Here is a 21,291-nt window from a genome sequence, read left to right as displayed (position 1 = left end):
GGTCTTAGCAAATCATTCATTAACATCATAAAAGTAGCATAAGCATTTGTTAAACCGAAAGGCATAATCAAATACTCATATTGACCAAATCTTGTTCTAAAAGCAGTTTTAGAAATATCTTCATCTCTTACTCTAATCTGGTGATAACCACTTTTTAAATCAATCTTACTACTAAAGATAGAAGCACCACCTAGAGCATCCAAGAGATCATCAATACGAGGCATAGGATATCTATGCTTGACAGTTATTTTATTTAAAGCCCTATAGTCTACACATATTCGAAAAGAACCATCTTTCTTTTTTACAAGTAAAACACGGGCTGCAAAGGGTGAAAAGCTAGGTCTAATCAATCCTTTGCTTAAGTACTCATCCACCACCTTACGAACTTCATTTTCCTCCTGTAGACTCATCGTGAACAGGGGATCTAGGAACTGGATTAGCTCTTGGGACGAGCTCAATCCTATGCTCCACGTTCCTACGAGGAGGTAAACCAAGAGGTAGATCAGATTTAAATACATCAGAAAGTTGGGCTCTTATTTTACTTGATAAGGCCGAAGGGATACTTGTGGAACTTCCACCTTTATCCGTGTCATCCTTTGACAGACATTTAGAAATATTCAAAATATAACAAAAGTAAAGAGACTTACAGTCAATCTTGAGCGCCTTGGTCATCGAGAGAATCTTCGCTTCTTGGAGATCTGGTTCTCCGCGAATCAACAATCGTCGGCCCTCGTGCTCAAATTAATAAATATGAGAAGAGAAGTCAATGATAGGTCTCTTCTTTGTGCGCCACTGCTTGCTCGACACTAGGTCGAATCTTGCAAGCCGTGTAATTTCAAAATCCAATCTGTCCTCATAGGACTGGATCTGTACAGGGAGGTCAACAACTCGTTGATCCCATGTCTCTGTACCCATCCCGTCAGCTAGCTCTACCGAATAACTATATTATGAAGGGGTAGTCTTGAGCTTCAGCTTCTTGACGAGATTAGAGCTAATAACATTATTTGAAGAGCCCATATCAAATAAAATACGCACAGGGCATCATGCCACTATGCCTTTCATTACAATGAGCTCAGTGTTAACAAACTGATATCCCTTTTGTGCCTGAAGCCATAATACTGCATTTGGCACAGCTGGTACTTACTTTGTTACTGTGACGGCTAAGATCCGTTCATGATAACCAGAGTCATGTGGAGGTGACTCATCTAGGTCATCTCTCGCCTTATCCACATCCTGCATTGGATTAAGCACCATTTGAGCACTAACTCTTGCCTTCTTGGGACAAGCCTTAAATTTATGCTACCCCAGACATCCGTAACAGAGTCCTCCTCTCATTGCTTTCTCCCTTTGCTGTGGAGTGAGCATGGATTTATTGTAGGCTCTCTCAGCCATAGCAGATACCTTCCCTTTGGCACCTGTCACAATCTTGATCATATACACTTCTCTAGTGTCCTTCGCACGAGGAGCATTAGGTGCAACTGCAGGAGTAAACACAGGGCGTGCACCTCTAGTCCAAGGAAATCTCAGGGCCTTCCCATCTTCAAGGACTAATGCAAGCTCCACTGCCTCATTCAAGGTTTTACATCTTTCCTTCCTGACAAGTGGCCTTAAGGTTTCTTTTAAGCCTATGGCAAATTTAAGCACTTGCAAAAAGTTAGGAATATGTTCAACGACCTTTAACAGAATCTCTCTATACTTGTCCGCATATTCTTGGACAAAGTAGCTCTTCTGAGCTATGAAGAACCACATATCTAGAGCCCTTGTCCGCTCATCTAGAGGGACAAAATTATTATAAAACAATGTCTTAAATGCAATCCAAGTAGACGGCTCTGCATGATCCTGCTCAATTTTCCGCCACCAACGGTGCGCGGCATCCATGAGATTATATGTAGCTTGTTGTATCTTTAAAGCATCCTCATGAATATGGCATAACTTAAAACACTGCTCCCATTTAGAGAGCCACTGTTCCACCGCATCTGCAGTCCTTTGTGCTGCCGTACCATTGAACTTAGGCGGCTTAAGGTCTTTAAGCTGCCACTTAGCTTCTGGCAACGGAGGAACGACTACGAAGGAGTCATGTATAACTTGTGTGTCATGCATACATGCATCAGGTAAACTCTCATCTAAAGGTCTCTTGCCTTTATCCAAAGCATTTCGAGTTAAAATTTGCATTTGTTCAAGTAAAACTTGCATAGTGCCTTTCAAACTAGAAAGACGATTACGCACATCATTAGATAAAGAGGGCAATTCGTCATCATGTATAAGAGGTTCTTCCTCTACATCAATGTCATTCAAAGGCATATCTTTAGTGCCTGACATGATTGATTAATTGATGTTTTTTTTTTTTTTTGGGATTGATAAGAAGCATACATGTCAAAAGCAAGCCTCTTTGTACATTTCGAACAAAAGTGCAAAGCTGAATAGATCAGCAAATCCTCTTTGAAACCATGCATAAACATCTAAATACACAGAATCCACACTCTCAAGCATACATAGACACACTCAAAGTAGTGAATTTTAAGCCCCAAATGGTAACGATAAAGCGTATCTGGCACCATGAAAGCAATTTGAAATGTCCTTGCCAGTCAAAACCAGAAGTCAGATATGCTGAAATTCGACATGCAAGAAAACCACAGGAACTGACAGAACTTGAATCGGAGTCTGTTGGAGCCCAAAAATCCCAATTTTTGCCTGCCTCAAGCGATCACTTTGGCGCGAAATTTCGGAAATGCTCCCAATCTCAATTAGCAATGATAATACTTCAGAAGCTTGCCTTCAAATCATTCTCAAAGCTCGTGAAATCGATTTGCAATTTGGATGTCGTACCAAGAAGTTATAGATCTCCAAAAATGTGCTCACAAAGAGGAGAAAAACACCCTTTTCTTTTTTACAAGGGGATGGAGGGCTCACAAACTTGGTAAAAACGGGATTCTATCCCACATGTAGAGTGCCACAAGGAATTTACTAAGGATAAAAGGTGAAAGGGAGATAGTCATTCTCTCAAGTAAAAGAGAGAGAGCTCTCTTGTGTGATGGAGTGTGCCTTGGCCTTGGTGGTGCTATTGGTGTGATTTTGGGCTGCCGCTGAGCCTTGTGGTGGGTGCCGCCAAAAAGAGGCGCTGCGCTGTCTTCTGTGGTGTGTTGCAAAGATGCCTTCACGCTGCCCACTCCTGTGCGCTCTCGCGGCTGCCACACGATCTCACCTGTGTGGTCGTAACAAAAACCCCCAAATCTTTTTTTGGAAACCCGCGCCCTCTGATACCAAATGTGAGAAAGAGAAAAAGATTTCCTATGTGTCTTACTCACCTCCCAACCAAACTTACCCTCTTCCCACCTTCTAATCGGGTCTCTAGGGCCTGTTTTCATGGTGCACCCGACCGATGTTCCCAAATAGACAAGTCCTGCCCAATTTAGGAAGAAATCTGAGGGTATCCCCCGAGCTTCGGACCTTGGCACTTCTTGCCCTTGTCCGAGACACACTAATTAATGGCCATCTTGGGCTACTTGCCCAGCCGAAGGTTATTATGTCTGACAAATTTGCAAAAATCTGAGTCCTAGACCAATTCGATTTGTCAAATGAGGCCTTACACCCAGATTGACCAACAATCTTAGAACTTTGCCATAACCAATCCACCTTCAATTAACTATCAAATTGAAGTAATTTAGACCTATAAACCTGCTATTTATAAACTCTATTCTCAGCCATGCATTTGCCTTGAGATTGAAAGCTGAATTTGATGTTTCAGTGGCTAAAAATCAGAACTGCATGTTTGAATACATTTTCCCTATATCTACCCCAAATTTTCAATGATTTGGTGACCCGAAACAAGGTGCAAATTGGGGATTTTAGTTGGAATGTCTTCAGCAAGCAATTCTACGCCCAAAATGACTGACTTTTTATAAACCCCTGATATGCTATGAACCGCAAAACACAATTCTAATCTGCTGTAAAATATAGCTTGCATAGCCCAAGAGAGAAAAAGGAGAAGAAAGGAATCGATTCCCAATTGTCCATCACCTCAAGATGGTTGCAAAACATTCTCCTCCTGCTCTTCACACAAAAAAACAGCAAACACATCACTTGCTGTTGTAGCTCTCCAAACACACAACAATAGGAGATAATGCCCAAAATTGCCAATATCAACTTTCCAAATGAAGAATGAGCTGCTAAATTGATTAGGGGCTAAATAATTGATCATTAATCATACATAAGCTATGTTGACCTAAAATGAATTACAAACTGATTAGCTCTTTAAAACAGCCCCAAAACATGTAAATTACCAAAATTTTCATTGAAAGGTGCTAAGTCCTGGAGAGAGTGTGTCCCATAAGCAAACCCCTAATTTGAGAGGACCCTTTTACATCTATAAATAGGTAAGCTCATCAGCTTCTCATACATCATACGCATATGGGTATGAAAGTATGATTGGAGTATGATTCAAGCCCTGAGGCTGAATCATATGTTGCCCTAATTTCAATTTTCAAAAATAGTAAAAATGTATCTAGAGTAACTAAGATAAACAATGCCTCAAATTGAGAGGAACATGCTAAGAAATCATGTATTATGGATCCATAGAAGACTTTGGAAAGTACATGGGCAAGTCACAGGCTTCGAGCAAGAATAAGAACATATTATCAAAATATGCAAAGGGGACACTTGGGTCATTGCATTTTGGAAACATTGCTCCCTTTTGTGCCCTTTCATGCTTCTAGTGTGTATGATGTTGTGTTACCCTTACCTTATCAGTAGCAACAAATCTATTTCAATGGTTTTGCCCCATTCAATGCTTTGCATGGTGAATCTATCTGTGTCACAAACAAGACAACAACCGCAACATTTTTTCATGGGGAATGTGAGTGCATCACATGATGGTGCATTTGCAAATGTGCATCACAATATCTTAGGAAACATAGGAACCCATAATGATGGTGTACAGAATGTCCAATAGTCTCTCAAATTTTAGAAGTCCTCCAATTGTGGTATGGAACCTAGGCTGGATGAAATATTAGAGTTTCATCATTCCAATACTTTAGATTCTACAAAATAGTCACTATCAATAAGGCATTCAATCATCAAGACGCAAGATTGATTTGCCAAAGAAAATTCAGACTTTGATTTCCAATCATTGGAGTCAAGACATGATTAAAGCACTGATGATAGGTGACTACCATATGATGTTGTCTATAGGTAGGTAACATCTTTTTTGATAAAATGGTCAAGTTTTGCACCCCCAAAAAAAGGGTCAAGTCTGAAATAGGACATCTTACTCCAAATTTCATATGTTTTTCATACATCCACATCAGTAATCATACATGTATGATAAAAACTAAGAATAGGCTGCTCACCATGCAGCCCATTTTTGTCTTGGAGGTTTCATCCACCAGCCCTCTTCCACTAGCTGTCCAGCCCCAAACAACTCCTACTATGTGGTCTATCGCTGTCGCCCAACCTCTCATTGCTGCCGATGATCAGCTATCATCATCTTCAAGCAATTACATTGATGTACCCCAACGACTACTACATTTTGGTTTCTAGCCTCCTACCCTTTCCCTTTCTAGCATTGGCTTGATTTGTGTTTGCATCGACATCAAGTCGTTTTTGTGTTTTCAATACTTTTCTTCATCAGTCTCTACTTCAACTAGTGTTTATTGCATTTGTGATCCCTCTCTGGCGGATGACACACATCGACACCTCCCTCACCTTGCTCCCACAAGAGCCACTGGCTGCTATTGGACAACTCTATCCTTGAGCATTTTGTACATTCTCTCATTAATTTAAACATTGATTCAATCACTTCAAAGTTCTCTTTATTCTCTATTTGTGTTTGTGTTTTGCATTTTGCATGTAGGATTTGCATTTATTGCGTAACTGTTTGAGTTATTGTGTTTCACTTGTGTTCATAAATTCTATGTTTTCTCTATGCAAACCCTAGCATATCTTCACATGGTATCAAAGCCAATGCTCATCTAAAAAGTACCCTATGGCCATCATGGAGAACTTGGTTTTGTGCGAGATACAAAAATGCATCCATCTTTGGATCCACTGATACTTTTTCAAGTTACTTCCTCAATGGAGGCCCTAGCCCCTAAGGAGACATTATGGTCTTGATTTGGAGAATAATGCTCCATCTACTAACTTTTCTTTTAGGGATCATTCACAACAGTCCAGCTCTTCTTTGTCTCATCTTAGCTGGAGCACTCCACGATTGCATTCCATGCACATACAGTACCATACATTTATTTCGCATCGTACTATACGGTTTGCATGCATTCAAATTGTACCCACCAAAGAAAAGAGGACTGTCTGAAATGTCCATAGGCGAATTTTTTGAAATTTTGCCTTTTTTTGGGTTGTTACACATTCCAACTTCTCTTCTTTCACACTCCTCCCTCTTTCATACTCCTTCCTCTTCTCTTCTTCCTCATCTCACGCCTTATAAAACGGCAACCCCTATTGAGCTAAAACACACGTTATAGCTAATTAGCATTTTTAAACAGCCCCAAAACACGTTTAATTAATGAAAAACACAAATTTTGTGTGCGGTTCGAGAGAGTTTCAAAGGTCCCAACAAGCCTAATTTTGGGACATCCTTCAACATCTATAAATAGACAAGCTGCCCACCATTTAGCCTTATCTCTTCACTGCGACTTCTCACTCCTCTGCTGCCACCCTCTCCTCCATGCACCTTCCCTATTGTCGCCTCAATCATCTGACCCTCCGATAATCAACATTTGGTGTTTTCCTCAACTTCCACACTCTAATCAATGGTCAGTGTACTTGAGATCCGTCTCCAGTGGACGTCACCCTCCAACACTACATTCCTTTGCCCTTGGGCATTCTATACACTCTTAGACTCATTTATAGTATTCATTCACTTCATAGATTCTTCTCTCTGTGTTTGTCTCTGTGTTTGAGTTTTGAGTTTGTGTTTTTCATTTTGCGTTTAGGGTTTGAGTTTTGCTTATCTCTGTCCGAGTCTTTGTGTATCAATCTTGGTCGTATATGTTGTGTTTTCTCGGGGCAACCTATCAAAGTTGACGCTCTTCATCACTAGTTGCATGCTTTATTTGTCCCTTAGGTAGTGTAAGATACAAAGTGATATTTTTCTTCACTAGTCAACTGTAAGATACTCAAATAGTACCAGCACCAACGCTCTAGCAAATGAAAAGAATAAACTTGGAAAAATTATGACAAGTTGGTGTGAATGAATAGTTTAGCAATTTAAGATGCAAATAATGTCTTTTTATAGGGTATAAAATATGAGTATCCTGCAATGATTGTGGAGGCTAGTCTTTGTGCGAGACTCACACGCAACTTAATTCTGACTCATAATGTCTCAAGTACCTCTTCTTCGAATCCTATGATGCCCTATCAAGCTTCTCCATCATTGGAGGCTCTGAGAAGCCATTATGGTCTCAAGGAGGAGATAGATACACCTTCACCTTTACTATCTTCTTCTTCTTCTTTTGGTCATCTTGTAGATGAAGACTTTAAGAAGTACTTGCACATCACGAATAGTTCGGTTTACACTCCTCCAACGAGTGCTATTACTCTATTCAGACCGTTGGTGAGACTAGCCATCTCTTTGATTTTCGAGGAACTACGACATTCGACGCGTCTGATGATCCATCTCCTTTATATCCACCAAGCCTTGTATTAGATTCGTATAACCCTTTTGAGTTATATGAGTCAAAACCCTCTACTATTTCTTCTTTTTTTGTGCATGATCCAAATAATTTTCAATATGTTAACTTTAATAGAGGAGGCTCTCGAAGCAAATTCCCTTCATCAAGTATATCTTTACCATTTGTTTCATTTGAGCAAGTAAACCACACTTCTCAACTCCCTCCCATCCCACCACTATCTTCTCCATATTCTCATCTACTCACATCTTCATTCCAAAATCTTGGATTATACTCCACATCCGCACAAAGCACACTAGGGGTTGGATCTTTCATATCCACTTCCAACACTTTCGCTTTCCCCATCCTTCCATCTACCTACCCTTCATTCACTCTACCTCTTGGTGCATTGTTAGAGGGGAACACCACCCTTTAACACTATACCTTCCACATACCCCCACTTTAGCACATCCTTCCACTCTGGAAGGATTGTGTTGGGAATCCCCCTCACTACCCCCAAACACTCACAAATCCCCCACATGACCTTTCAAACACAAGGATATCCATTCTCTACTTATGGACTGTCGTCCCACATCCCTTGGGTCACTTCTACGCAAGGATTTCCATCCTTTGTTCCCCGTGTCCCTATCCCTCCAGCACGGGCTCCTTAGATGGTTACCATGCTCCTCCCTAGTTCACCCATATCCACATTTGGATCCGTTGTGCACACTTCTCGTAAGCATGCTTTGGCCAGTTTGGTGGGGCTACATCTCTCGCTACTGCATCATCTACTCCATCTATCCCAATATCTACTAGACATGTGCCACATGGACAATCTCAACAGCCTATATCCTTCACTACTCCTAAAGGCTTAGTTGATTGGTCTGCTACTAGCTCACCTATTGCACTTTAGGCATCCATTCCTAGGGCATCCACTACACCTTCTAGGACCACTTTCCCATCTCACCATACATGATGGTAGCCACACACTTAGCCTTTTCCTTTTTTTAGACTTCTGCTTCATACTTACAAACTCATTGCATTGCACTCACCTTTGCTTTCTTTTATTTTCTTTTTTCTTTTTTTTGGAGCATCTCAAAACTCACCTCTGTACTTGCTGATTGTCTCTCTCTTTTGCAGGGTTTTGTATTTCAGTGTAGGGCTAATATACACGCTTGCACTAGTCCTTTCTTAGCTGAAGAAAGGAGATGCATGTTGTTTCTTTCAAGGTTCCAACTACTTGGAATATTGCTCTTCTACTGGCATTGACACTTCCCCTTCTATGGAGGATCATGCAACATCTCTCCTGATACTATCATGGAGGTGTTTTCTATCCTTGCTTTTCCAATTGGGATACTTCATCATCTTTATCCACATGGTTCTCGACACTACACGAAGATCGACATCTTCAAGCTCCTCTTTCTTCTCTCAAATCGACATCCAGGTTAAAAGGGGGTTCCTACCCTTCTTGGCATTCTACAAGTTTCGGCACTTGTCTTTGACATCGGCCTTCCCTCTTGTTGTACCTTTTCCTATGCATTGCATGATTTCATCATCTTTGTACAAGGATGCTTGGACAAGTGAAAAATTTTCCCACAAGGAACATTGTTGAAGTGGCACCTGCTACATGAGCATTCTTTAGCTTGGGCAATTGAACAATTTTTCCACAAGGGACACTATCCAAGTGGCACCTGCTACATGGGCATTCTTCCGCATGTAGCTATGAATCCCATTGTGCAAAGCCCCATTGGATGGATCCTAAGCTATTTCCATCGACGCACTACACCACCATCCTTCTTGCCATAATACTTCATCACGTTTCCCTTGTCATCGACATCCTTGAGTGGCTGGGTATGCTTGTATTGTTTTGTGATGTTTTGGGTGTACTATCCCTATTCTCATCTTTTGGGTCACTGCTACTTAATTGGTCGGCACTCCTAAAATTAACTTTTCACTACAGAAAAAAGAGTTCAATGTGGTTCTATCCACCTTTGTAGGGCTTGGTAGCCCATTGGGCAACCGACGAGCACCCTTTGTCCGATACCATTTCCTCTGCAATAGCTACTTGGACTCCCTTGCTAAGATAACCTTCACCTCTGTAGTCTTACTAGGCCATTGGGCAATCAATGTGCACCCTTTGGGGTAAACATTGTTGGCCTTCCCTTTTAGGCTCGGTTTTGGGCTTAAGAGGGGGTGTTCAGCTAAAACACGCTTTACAGCTGATTAGCATTTCTAAACAGCCCCAAAACACACTTAATTAATTAAAAACCCAAATTTGGTATGCAGTTCGAGAGAGTTTTAGTGGTTCCTGAAAAGCCTAACTTTTGGGGCACCCTTCAACATCTATAAATAACCAAGCAACCTTATCCCTGCAGTGCAGGTTCTTACTCCTTTGCTGCGTTTGGTCCATCTACCATTGCCAACCCACAAACTGCCTCCTTCATGTGTTCGACTCTCCATCAGCTAGGCGACAAGTGGCAACCCTCCCTCGTTATTAAGAATCAGCCTTGCAATTTGTGATTGGTCCTTTTAACCCCAGCAGCAACTAATGATCATCCTCTCCCTATGGGCAACCATCTTCTCCCTACTAGTAGCCATCCTACACCTCCGTTAGAAGCTTCCTATTGCCGCCCTCTACTCCAAGCACCTTCCCTCCTGTCACCTCAATCATCTGACCCTCCGATGATCAACATTTAGTGTTTTCCTAAACTTCTGTACTCTAACCAATAGTCACTGCACTTGGGATTCGTCTCCAGTGGACATCACTCCAACACTGCATCACTCAATCCTTGGGCACTCTGTACACTCTTACATTCATTTACAACATTCATTCACTTCAGAGTTTCTTCTCTTTGTGTTTGTCTCCGTGTTTGAGTTTTGAGTTTTTGTGTTTTGTGTTTTGCGTTGACGGTTTGTGTCATGAGGACATGAAAATTTGATGCTTTGCTTATATTTAATTGACATTTGATTAAAGGATTAATCAAATGTGCAATTAAAAGATGCACATGTGAGGTGCAAGCTACTTTTTCACAGTTGAAGGCTGAAGGACCCTGTGAAAAAGATGAGTGTCAAAGGCAAAAGTTGTAACAAGTTACACTTGTTAGATTCTAGGTGAATTTTGGTGTTAGTTTGCCCCTAGGACCATTAATTGGCCATTACGTGTCAGTGGTGACACTAGGGACTAGGCTAATTATTAATTAATGGATTAATGTTTATCCAAGGATCAATTAATGCATGTGACCACTTTGGGTTGCAAATGGCCTAGCCAATTAATTTTTGGATGGGCAAGGTCAATTTTCTAGGCATGGATTAAGGGTTGAATTAATTTTCAGAATTAATTAATTTTAAAAATTAATTAAATGGCTGGAAATTGCTGAAAATGGATTAAGAAAACTGCCACATGGCAAAAATTTCCCATACAAGTAGGGGAAAGGCTAAATAGAGCTGAAGGGAGAGGAAAATCTCGTTTTTCATTTTGGAGCTCTTGGAAAGAGGTGTTGGACTGTTGCTACCAGCTTTTGGGGCCATTTCCCAGCCATTGAAGACCATTTTGGTGATGAAGATTGCATATTCTTGACCTTGGGAAGCTGGCAATTACTGCTGATGCACTTTCTCCTAAAGATCACAATCTCTTAAGCTCCTATTGTTGCTGATGCATCCGTTTGGGGCTGGTACAGTAGGGCAGCAGCTGATTTTGATCAGTTCTTTGAGACAAATCTCAGAATTCTCTCTCTCTACAGCATTCTCTCATCTCCTTCAGCCTATGCTCAGCCATTCTCAGCAATTCTTAGCCATTCGGAGGAGATCTCAGCCATTTTTGGTGGGCTGATCTGTAATTTCTGCAGTAAACCCTAATTCACAGCAAAAATTAGGGTTTAGCAGCCACCTTGGGATCCGTGCCAGAGATCGAAGGCTCAAGGGACTGAAATCAGTAACTAATAATTGAATATTATCAAGGGATTTCAGGAGCAAGCCCATCCCGAATTGATTTGGGGCAGCATTTGGCCAGGCAAGGGTCAAATTGGAAAAGAAGTCCTAGATGAATCAAGGGGCAAATGACCCAAAAGGCTTGCTGGTCATTTATGACAACAAGAGCAATTGGTTAGCAAGAGGAGATTGAAATATCTCAATTTGTACTCCTTCCAATTGAATGAAAGCTAAAGAAATACCGCTAGGGGCGCCAATTTTGGGGCCAACAGGGTGTCTACTGTCCAAGAATGTTATGGTAAAGTGTGCATTTCATTTTATGTGCATTTATTTATTACTGTAATTAACTCTTAAATCAAGTTATCACCACCCATTCCAAGAAGGACGGCTAGTTGCAGTTTGAGTTTTGCTTGTCTTTGTCTAAGTCTTCGTGCTTCAATCTTGGTCATACATGCTATGTTTTCTCAATGCAAACCCTAGCGTGTCTTCACAATCCTCTCTCCACACCTCACCACACAAATCAACCTCTATCTTCATCCATCTCCCTCTTTTGAGCTCAACCTCCCTCTTCTTCTTCCTCTCCCTCTCCCTCTCCCTATCCCTTTCTCACCTTCTCTTCCTTTTTGTCCCTCTCCCTCTCTCTCACTTTCTATTGGGATAAAGGCCCAGTTTTAACCCCCTATGTATAGTACACGCACATTGTACATGTGAATGCACCCTTTATGTGCCCTAAGTATAAATACATTTTATTCTTTGTGTACCAACACATTTGTTGGTACACTCTTATTGATTTGTAATTTTCTCTCCTCACAGTCTCTTTAGCTGTTACACTCTCTCTCTCTCGCTCACTCCTACTCGACCTCCATCTCTCTCAGTTGTGCTCCTTCAAGCCCAACAACTAGTATTAGAGCACCAAGGCGTAGCTAAAGTATAAAATAAAATATAAATTTTGTTTTTTTATACGAATTCGTACCGTACGGTACGAACCGTATAGTACAAACCAATTCGTACTACGTACGAGTGCAACTATGGCGAAGACCTAACCCTCCCAACTAGAAAAGCGGGAAAAAGTTAACCACCAAGGCAATCGAGATATACCCGTACTCAATCGCAAGACAAAAACCCAATGTTGACCAAGTGTCATAAGCATGCGTGAAACTTGATCTTGGGAAATGCCTCCGATGCCAACTGAGAATGTGGAGGCACAACCACCAAAGTAGCAATCCACCTATCATGAAAAGTAAACAAACTAGTACTGCAAGAAATGATGGTTAAATGATTAAAATGCCTCAACTGAAAGAAAGAAAAGACGAATACCAAGATAAGGGAAAAGAATGCCCAATCTCGAGAATTAATGGAACCTCCATTGACAAAGTAGCTTGAGAAAGCATCCAAGGATTTGAAGATGGAGTGGTTTGAGCCATCATGAATTGGCATGTTTGTATAGCGTAATCAAGAATAAACCAAGCAATCCATGATAGCCTGAGGTAACTTTTTAGAGACCCGCTGACCATGATTGAAACATAGAGAACTCAAACACGAATGCAAAATGCAAGACAATAAACGCAAACAGAGAAGAAAGATAACTCTGAAGTGAATGAATGAATGTTGTAAATGAAAAAAAGTGTACAAGATGGTCAAGGGCAAAGGGCAAAATTGTCCAATAGCCACTAGCTCTTATGAGAGCAAGTTGAGGGAGGTGTTAAAATGTGATGTCCACGGGAGATGGATCCCAAGTGTGGTAACCACTAGTTGAAGCTGAGATGAGGGAAAAAGTGGAAGTGCAACAAGTTGGAAACCAAAACAAAACAATCTCTACGGCTAGAACCAATAAACACAACAATGTAGCCACCTAAAGATAATGGCAGCTCATAACCAGAGGTTGTAGGAAGCTGGGCAATAGCAAAGAAAGGTAAAGACAATGCTAGTTAGGCCTAAACTATACTAAACACAAGCTGCAGCATGCACTCAAAGTGGCTGGACAGCAATACAACAGCAGTGGATAGGGTGCCAAGGGATGGTGATGGCATGGTAGCAGTTGTGATGAGTTGAACAACTACTGGAGGAAGAGTTGATGGCTGAAACCTGCAACACAAGGGATGGGCTGAATGGTGAGCAGCCTATCTACTTATAGATGCAGAACGATCCCCCCAAGCTAGGGTTTTGCTTATGGCACATGGAAACTCTCTAGGACCACAAACCCTCTAATGAAACATTTAGTAATTTACATGTTTTGGGGATGTTTTAAAGAGCTATTCAGTTTATAAAATATTTTGAGCTCAACATCAGCCTACGAGCCTAGAGTCCAACAGTGCTAATCACACAATGAATGTGCATAATATGGCCTGGAGTCCTATAAATAGAACTGAAAAAATGGCTTAGTTCAATAGTGTTTTCCTCTCCTCTTTCACACTCTTTTCAATCTCTCTCTCTCTCTAAACATTCTTCGCTCTGTATACTTCTTTCTTCTATCAACACCATGACTTCTCACAATGTGTCTCCGTTTGATACACCTGCTGCTATCAAATCTCAACACACGGACAATGCTCATCCAGCTTCTTCCAAACCTGAACACGTGCACAAGTAGCATCCCAAAGGATCTTCATGAAATATAATGGAGATTTGTCGCTAATGGCGATTCTCCAAGCTCAAATTAAAGACATGCAATAGCAATAGGCCAAGCTACTCACTCCCCGCTCTCTGCCACCATGAGAATGTCTCTTTCCTTGCAGCTGGACCTATTTATTGTACACTCGTACATTCATTTACTGCATTGATTCATTCACTTCAAAGTTCTCTTCTCTCTCTATTTGTGTTTGTGTTTTTGTGTTTTTGTGTATTTTGAGCTTGAGTTTTAATTTTGCATTCAGGGTTTGCATTTATTGCACTACAGCCCAAGTTATTGTGTTTTAGTCATCGTCATACATCCTATGTTTTTTCTATGCAAACCCTAGCATATCATCACACCAACCCCCTTAAGCATTAACCTTCCACCCACCCACTCACACACACACATTCTCTCTCTCACACACAAAATAATCAAGTGGCTACCCTAACAGTAAGCCACTTGTTTTTATTAATCCACACGCCCAGGTTTAATACTCCCTCCCTCCCCTCTCTCTCTCTCTCTCTCTCGCCCCCCCCCCCCCCCCTTGAGCCACTCAAAAATTGGAAGAGCTATCAAGATAGATCTTACCTACCTAAACGTCAAGAGGATATGGTTGGCACTAGCCCAAGAGCTAGGAATGAAGATGACCTTCTACATGGGATTAGATGTGCTATTGGTCAAATGAGTATCTCTTTACACCAATTAGAGATTGAAACAGGAGATATAGATCCATACCACCAAAGGGGTGCATATGCCAAATATGTTAGATAAGAGCCAAAGACAAAGGAGCACTATATTTGCCAATGCCCAACATATTAGGAGATCAGAGGCTGCCTCCACTATCTATTCATAGACGGGTTTGGACCACTATCTAGAGTCATATATTTCGCTGACTAGTGATGCCTTGGTCTCTTCCTCCTAGAGATATGACAACTTCAAGACTCACTCGTTAGGAGTACAACAGCTCCAAGGCACGGAGGTCCCACCCAAAGGTAGCTTACAAATTTTTTCACGAGAGAGACCCAAAAGATTTCAGTATAGCCACACTCTCACTCATCTATACATGCACAAGGGATATTGATTGATTGAACCGTGCAGCTTGGCCGATCTAAACATCCCAAACCCCGAAATAGGCATCGACGACACTTTCATAGATACATACAAGAGATTATTGCCCACATTACCTCTACATCCCCATGACATTGTATTAGCTAGAACTCTTTATTTGCGAGCTAGAGTTTCCCTTACTTATAGCTTTTAGAGGTCTTGTACTATTTATTACATTTTCATTTACTGTTTTCACATAATTTACCATCATACAAATGATTCTAACTCATGGTCTCATAGGTCATCTTGGTCTTTTCACAAACATTAATATAACATTTATTTATTTATTGTTATTTCACAAGTCTATACTTCTCTTATTTGTATGATGATTCATATATGATGCATCCACTTCCATCTAAGTACTTGTAGCACAAACCGTGTATAAGGCATATACCATAAAGACTTTGCATGTTATCCTCAAGTAATCATCTTGTATATTCTAATAGCATTTAGACTTTACACATTCATTCTATCATCTTTAGTCCAAAACACTCGAGATGATTTTTTTTCATACTAATATTGTACCGTACCTTATAAAATCTTAGGGTACCATTTAGTGCCGTATTTTATCATACCGTAAAATATCATCTCTTTCATACCTGACAACTATGCGAGCAATAAAGCCAAAGTCCAGTATATGCCAAGTCTCCCATGCTCAACACATCATGACACTCAAACAAAATCATGTATAGATTTCCTAATTATCAAACACACACTCTTTATCTTGTTTAAACAACAATCCATTATGAATGGAATACTTTTTCACCATCTTTCTCTCAGTAGTCAACTTCCAAATGTCCAACTACCAAGGCTTTCGAGGCTACTAGGTCCATCTTGGACTAATTGCTACATCTTGCTAAAGTTAGGATCATTTTGGCAACACCCTTTAAGAGAATGATAGAAATCAATAGAAGTTTCAAAAAGGGATAAGGCATTAACTTAAGGGGTCCAAATTAAGGGTATCAGCAACCGTACTAATTGTGCCCTTTTGTTAACAAATCTCAAAGTCAAATTCCTGTATAAGCTACGGATCTCACCTTACAGCCATGGAGATCGGGCTGCTTGTAGGGGTACTTTAAGCCATGGTGATCAATCTAAAATAATGAATCGAACCTACACACAAGACACAACACAAGCTATATCCATGAACACATAGGAGGTGGACACTAGACTCACCTCCCATCCATAGAGCCAAACAAGCTCACCCCCGATCCTGGAAGCTAGCAACACAATAGGTCACAACCACATCCCAAGGGCTAACATCCCATACGACCAATCCACACCATCCCACTACATGAACACGTCCGTCTATAGGCCAAGGGTCCAAGAGTGGTGATCACACAATAATGTACACGATAGGACCTTCAGTCCTATAAATAGAACTCAGTTGTCCTAACCCTAAAGTGCCTTTAGTGCATTCATACTAAATCACTTCATGACCACTGTGACCAATGATACTAGCGCCCATCTGCATGTCCAAGGATGTAACAATACAGCAGCAACCATAACCAAATGTATTTTTCTCAGCTCTGGCCGGCCTCAGCCAAGTTGGATCTCCTATAAGGTCGAGAACAGTGACTCCATGTTCGTTCAGCTTAATCATGTCCAGCACTGCTGTGTTTTCAACCAGCCAGCCTCCACACAGGTCATCTCCAAAACAGTCACAATATGTCCCCATTCAACCCCCTTTCCACTGTAGCAACCAGTGTCCTAATTGTATTTTTTTATCCCAAATTATCCCTGCATATGCATTAGCAGGAGCATATTGTGCAACCAAGGAAGAGCAAATGAAGGAGTCTGACCAAACTCAGGATACCGTGAAAAATAATTTTATGTCCCAACAGGAGTAAGCAGATGAAGGCCCCAACATTTACTAGTGAAGGCAAGTAAGTCCAAGAAATTGGAAACCCAGATTGAAGGGTTGGAAGATTACTTTATTGCCTCAAGAGCCTGCTAAAAATTAACATGACAGTTTTGAGCTGCATAATGTTTGCCAATGTTTCCAAATTAGGCAACATTCAGTAAATCGGTTCTGTTTTGACAGTTAACTGCAGTGGTGTCTAGGATCTTCCTGAGGCACTGTGACAGCCAAGTTTAGTCCTGAATGTACCTGATGCAATGTTCTTTGCTGTTCTTGTAAGAAGGGATGATGTTGAAGGGGGCTTAACGAGCTATTGCAGTGCTCTCCCTTCCTTTTTCCCATCTCCTTTCATACAGTTGGTTCTGTTATAAACTGTTCTTCTGGAGTTTACAAGTTGAAGTGCTCTGTCATCAGCATGTGAGTAGCAGTGCAGTTTTTTACACACACAAACTTTTGATGATTCTGTAGTTCAGATTTCTAGGGTTACAAACTTTCCTCGCTCTCTTTAGCAAAACCTATATGATTGTTATAGACTATAGGACAGTGATTATCAGTGGGACAATGTCTTTTCCAACTATTTTCGACAATCTTTTGTTTCTCCTGTGTACCAAAATCATCTTCATACGACAATAGTAGGTTCACCACCCAAAAGAAACACAACCAAACAAAGTGACAAGTATGGAGTAGTTATACAAAGCGAAGGAAGAGAAAACTAGACAATCCTCGATAGAATGGAGGAACCAACCTGACCCCATGCAACAAGGGAAGGTATAAGCATGGCAGTGGTGATTAGATGTAGCAGCAGCAACCCTTGGCCATAATTGAATATCTCCAGCTGTGTGTCTCCAAAGTTGAGTACAGTCTTCGGACTCCCCAAATGTTTTGCATCAAGTTTCGTAGGAACTGTCTGACTATCAACGCCTTGACCAAGACTTTGAATGGATAGATTCTGCTGCTGCTGGCTGCGAGACCAAGCCGCCAAACAACTGTTACATATGAAAGAAACCAGCTTAGGGAAACCTTTAGCTTTATTCTAGCCTCTAGGATGTAACTAGCTCTACTTCTAGACATTAATTCTGTACCTAAACTTGGGTGAACTGTCTAGATGTGGTAACACTCCATCTAAACAAGTCCCAGAGTCATTCCTCGAACATATGCATAATGTCCTAGGTTATTTCTTTTTCATGAAGAGAACTTACTTGTAGAGAGCAGAATAACAGTTCCATGAATGTGCAAGCAAAAGGGCAATCAACCCCAAAGCTGGATGTACAAAAAAAACGAGTAGCACAGAGAAAATCATAGCAGTAAATGCTGGTCGCTTTCTGATACTTGCAAGTATCTGCCAAAAACAGTCAGGTCACTGTTACTTAAATGGTTGCATATGTAACTTGAAAAAGTTGCAAAGCTGAATTAAATTGGAACTTATGTTCCAAAACCGTTGCTTAGCATACCCGCAAGGAAGACAAAGCAGTAAGTCGATGAATTAACCGGAGGAAAAACCTAGCATGCAGATGTTGTATCCAAACCTTGCACCTGACATCACACAAGAAATATGTTAGCCATCTCAGAGTTTGAATTATAGTCACCGTGTACCACACAAAGGATATCTCAGCACTCACCTCAGCTTTACAAAGACCTGCATTGATGCAGCAGCATAAAACAATGCCTGGGTACCTATTGCTAACAGAGCCACAGCTCCAGTTGCAAAGCAATAACAAGATACCGATACCAAGACAAAACTGACAAATGAAGAAGTAGCCTCTGATTCCATTAGCTCAGCTATTGAGTAAATGGCTAATGGAATGGTACTTAAGAGCAGGAATGGAAACGGAAAGATGAGATTGTACTCCATGCTTGCCAAAACAGAAGGCACAGGCTGATCCAACTCCCAAGCACGTGCTTGTTGCATTAGCACGAAAAGGACTATGGCAACAGCAAAACCTGCAATCTGCAATAGCTACATGTCAGAACTTTGACAAAGGAAATTGTCTTAGCTGGAGGAGTCAGAACAGAGATAGTAGGGCTGTTCAAAGAACTCAGCACTCCAATCCATGACAGGCTTGCCTCAACCAATAGTGGATAAATTGTTACATTGCTTGCAAGAGCGAACAAGGTAGAATGCTTCACATAGAGCCCACATAGACGAAGAGAAAAAGGAAGAGAGGCTGGGCAGTTTCTTCATTACCGCAAATTGTACACCTAAGCATTTCTCTAATGAATTGTACAGCTTTTCAAAAACTCGGCCTTTAATCCATTTGAGCCTTGCATCAATCCGTTTGAGGCATGCTTAGATCTGCTGCCAATGCATAAATGCAAGATACATGTGCATTCCCAAAGACACCATATTTATCTTTCTTCAGAAGAGGAATTGACATTTCTCCTTCATCAGGAGGAATTGATAGTTTTCTTCTTGATGTTTTTCCTTCTTAAAGTAGTCTGTAGGAAATCACAGCTGTAAAAACTTAAGGATCATGTATCAAAACAGACCTGCAACCCATGTACGAGCAGAAAACGAGTGGCAGCTGTCGACAAAGACACACTAGTACTGATCTTGTATGCACAATGAGGGTCCACCTGTGTGTTTTAAATTCAAAATCTCAGTTAGAAAACACTGTTCCATGATCCTTCAAAGAAAAGTTGTTCCATTTTTGCCTTTTTAATTTCGAATTCTGATAATTTAAAAGCAATTCACCACCCAGCCTAACCAGCTCTTTTTTTAACTTTGCCACAAAAAATTGAAAGTTGATGCCTTCTTCAAATTAGATAAATGATGTTTTACCAACAAAATGATGGTTGTCTCCTTTGATGCACGGCGTGCTCCCCACAGTGCTGGTGATGAATCAACTGAGATTGTTTCAGAATAAAAGTTTGGAATCACTGCAAGTCCTGTCAATGGATCCCAAAGAAGAGCAATAGGAGGAAAGCAACGAAGTTTACAGAGTCCTGAAATAAGCCAATTCCAAAAGGTATCAGAAATCATCCAAGATAACTGCTCGTTGTTATTTCGGCAAGATTTAACTCAAGTTTGTCAGAAAGACAAATAGAAGCCCTCTATTGACCCCCTGTTATCCCCTAATAGAGTAGAAAAAAGAAAAAAAGAACTGCAGGAATGAAGTGTACAGGACAGCATGAAAAGAAAAGGTAAGATTTTGCATAATATCAAGAATATCAAGTATGCATACTTGTGTGCTCACGATCACCAGGTTCCTCATTAGCAAATAAAGAGTTACGGATACCACAGCTAGATGTCTTCAGCTCCACGGTTAGAGGCATGATACCCATGCTGATGGAGACAGACAAATTATAGAGAAGTGGGTGATTTTCCACGAGTTGGAGCTCCTGCACCAAAACACACAAACTGTTGCCTCCAAATCTTTGAAACTGATAATAATTGACAGCTGCTCAAGCATATCCATGTGAATAGGATGCACAAAATCAGAACCTTCTGTTTGATGACTGAGGAGAACAGCCAAGATGGTGAAAGAGAGACTGCTCCATCCCTTGGTCTGTAAAATTGGCCCACGGCCATAGAAGCGGCTGGAGGAGGCCGCCCAGATATTGTCTACAAAAAATAAAAATCCAATAGAAGTTGCATCATATAAAATGTTAGTAATCACTTTTAATCAAATTCCTATGGCATGCATGATTCCTTGCACAACCGAGTTCACTGTATGGCCAAAGTTCTAGGAAATTCTATCCTTTATTCACTATAACCAGCCATTAAGGCCTAGCCCTACGAAGCCCAGCTCGAAGAACTAGGGACTTCACATTAAAAGAGTAAACTCGAAAGTAAAAACCGGACATGATAACCAACATGGCATTAACCTAGTCAACTGGCCTTACAGAGAACACAGCTACCAAAGCAAGGCAAAAACTAGCATTAAGTGTTTTCTTCTCCTTAACTTGGTTATTGGGACTTCTTATTATCAAAATGGAAAGCATAACGTCTCATCAGCAGTGTAAGTTTCAAGGTCTATCAAACACTCTTCAAAAACAAAAGGGTATTAGCTACAGCTGGGGAAGGAATACATTCTCAAAAGGAGCAAAGAGAAGCTTATTTGAAGGAACTCTTTAGCAAGATGCTAACTGAGGGGGCTTTCCATAACTCACATTACTAATGATTCATCATTGGGAGACAAGGAATAAGAGCAACAAATGTATTTGAA

At 40.8% G+C, this 21,291-nt stretch overlaps 1 protein-coding gene across 3 annotated transcripts in view; it reads right to left on the bottom strand.

The window, feature by feature from the left end:
- LOC148024308 (phosphatidylinositol deacylase) overlaps positions 1-21,291 on the bottom strand; it is a 94,026-nt gene that overhangs the window by 8,500 nt on the left and 64,235 nt on the right. The window contains exons 10-18 of one of the 3 annotated variants that reach the window (XM_087693934.1): positions 20,568-20,687; positions 20,308-20,464; positions 19,905-20,068; positions 19,613-19,699; positions 18,745-19,073; positions 18,577-18,658; positions 18,325-18,464; positions 17,871-18,111; positions 4,018-4,045 (exon numbers count right to left, since the gene is read on the bottom strand). In XM_087693934.1, coding sequence (XP_087550060.1) covers positions 4,019-4,045; positions 17,871-18,111; positions 18,325-18,464; positions 18,577-18,658; positions 18,745-19,073; positions 19,613-19,699; positions 19,905-20,068; positions 20,308-20,464; positions 20,568-20,687 — 1,347 coding nt within the window. In that variant the 3' untranslated portion in view covers position 4,018. The remainder of the gene's footprint in view (positions 1-4,017; positions 4,046-17,870; positions 18,112-18,324; positions 18,465-18,576; positions 18,659-18,744; positions 19,074-19,612; positions 19,700-19,904; positions 20,069-20,307; positions 20,465-20,567; positions 20,688-21,291) is intronic. The other 2 variants (XM_087693932.1, XM_087693933.1) reach the window with 2 other exon arrangements.

The sequence above is a fragment of the Lygodium microphyllum genome, chromosome 15 (assembly GCF_053477565.2).
Source record: "Lygodium microphyllum isolate KBCC chromosome 15, Lygodium_microphyllum_v1.1.10, whole genome shotgun sequence".
Taxonomy (NCBI): domain Eukaryota; kingdom Viridiplantae; phylum Streptophyta; class Polypodiopsida; order Schizaeales; family Lygodiaceae; genus Lygodium; species Lygodium microphyllum.
This window is presented reverse-complemented; position numbering and strand designations above follow the sequence as displayed.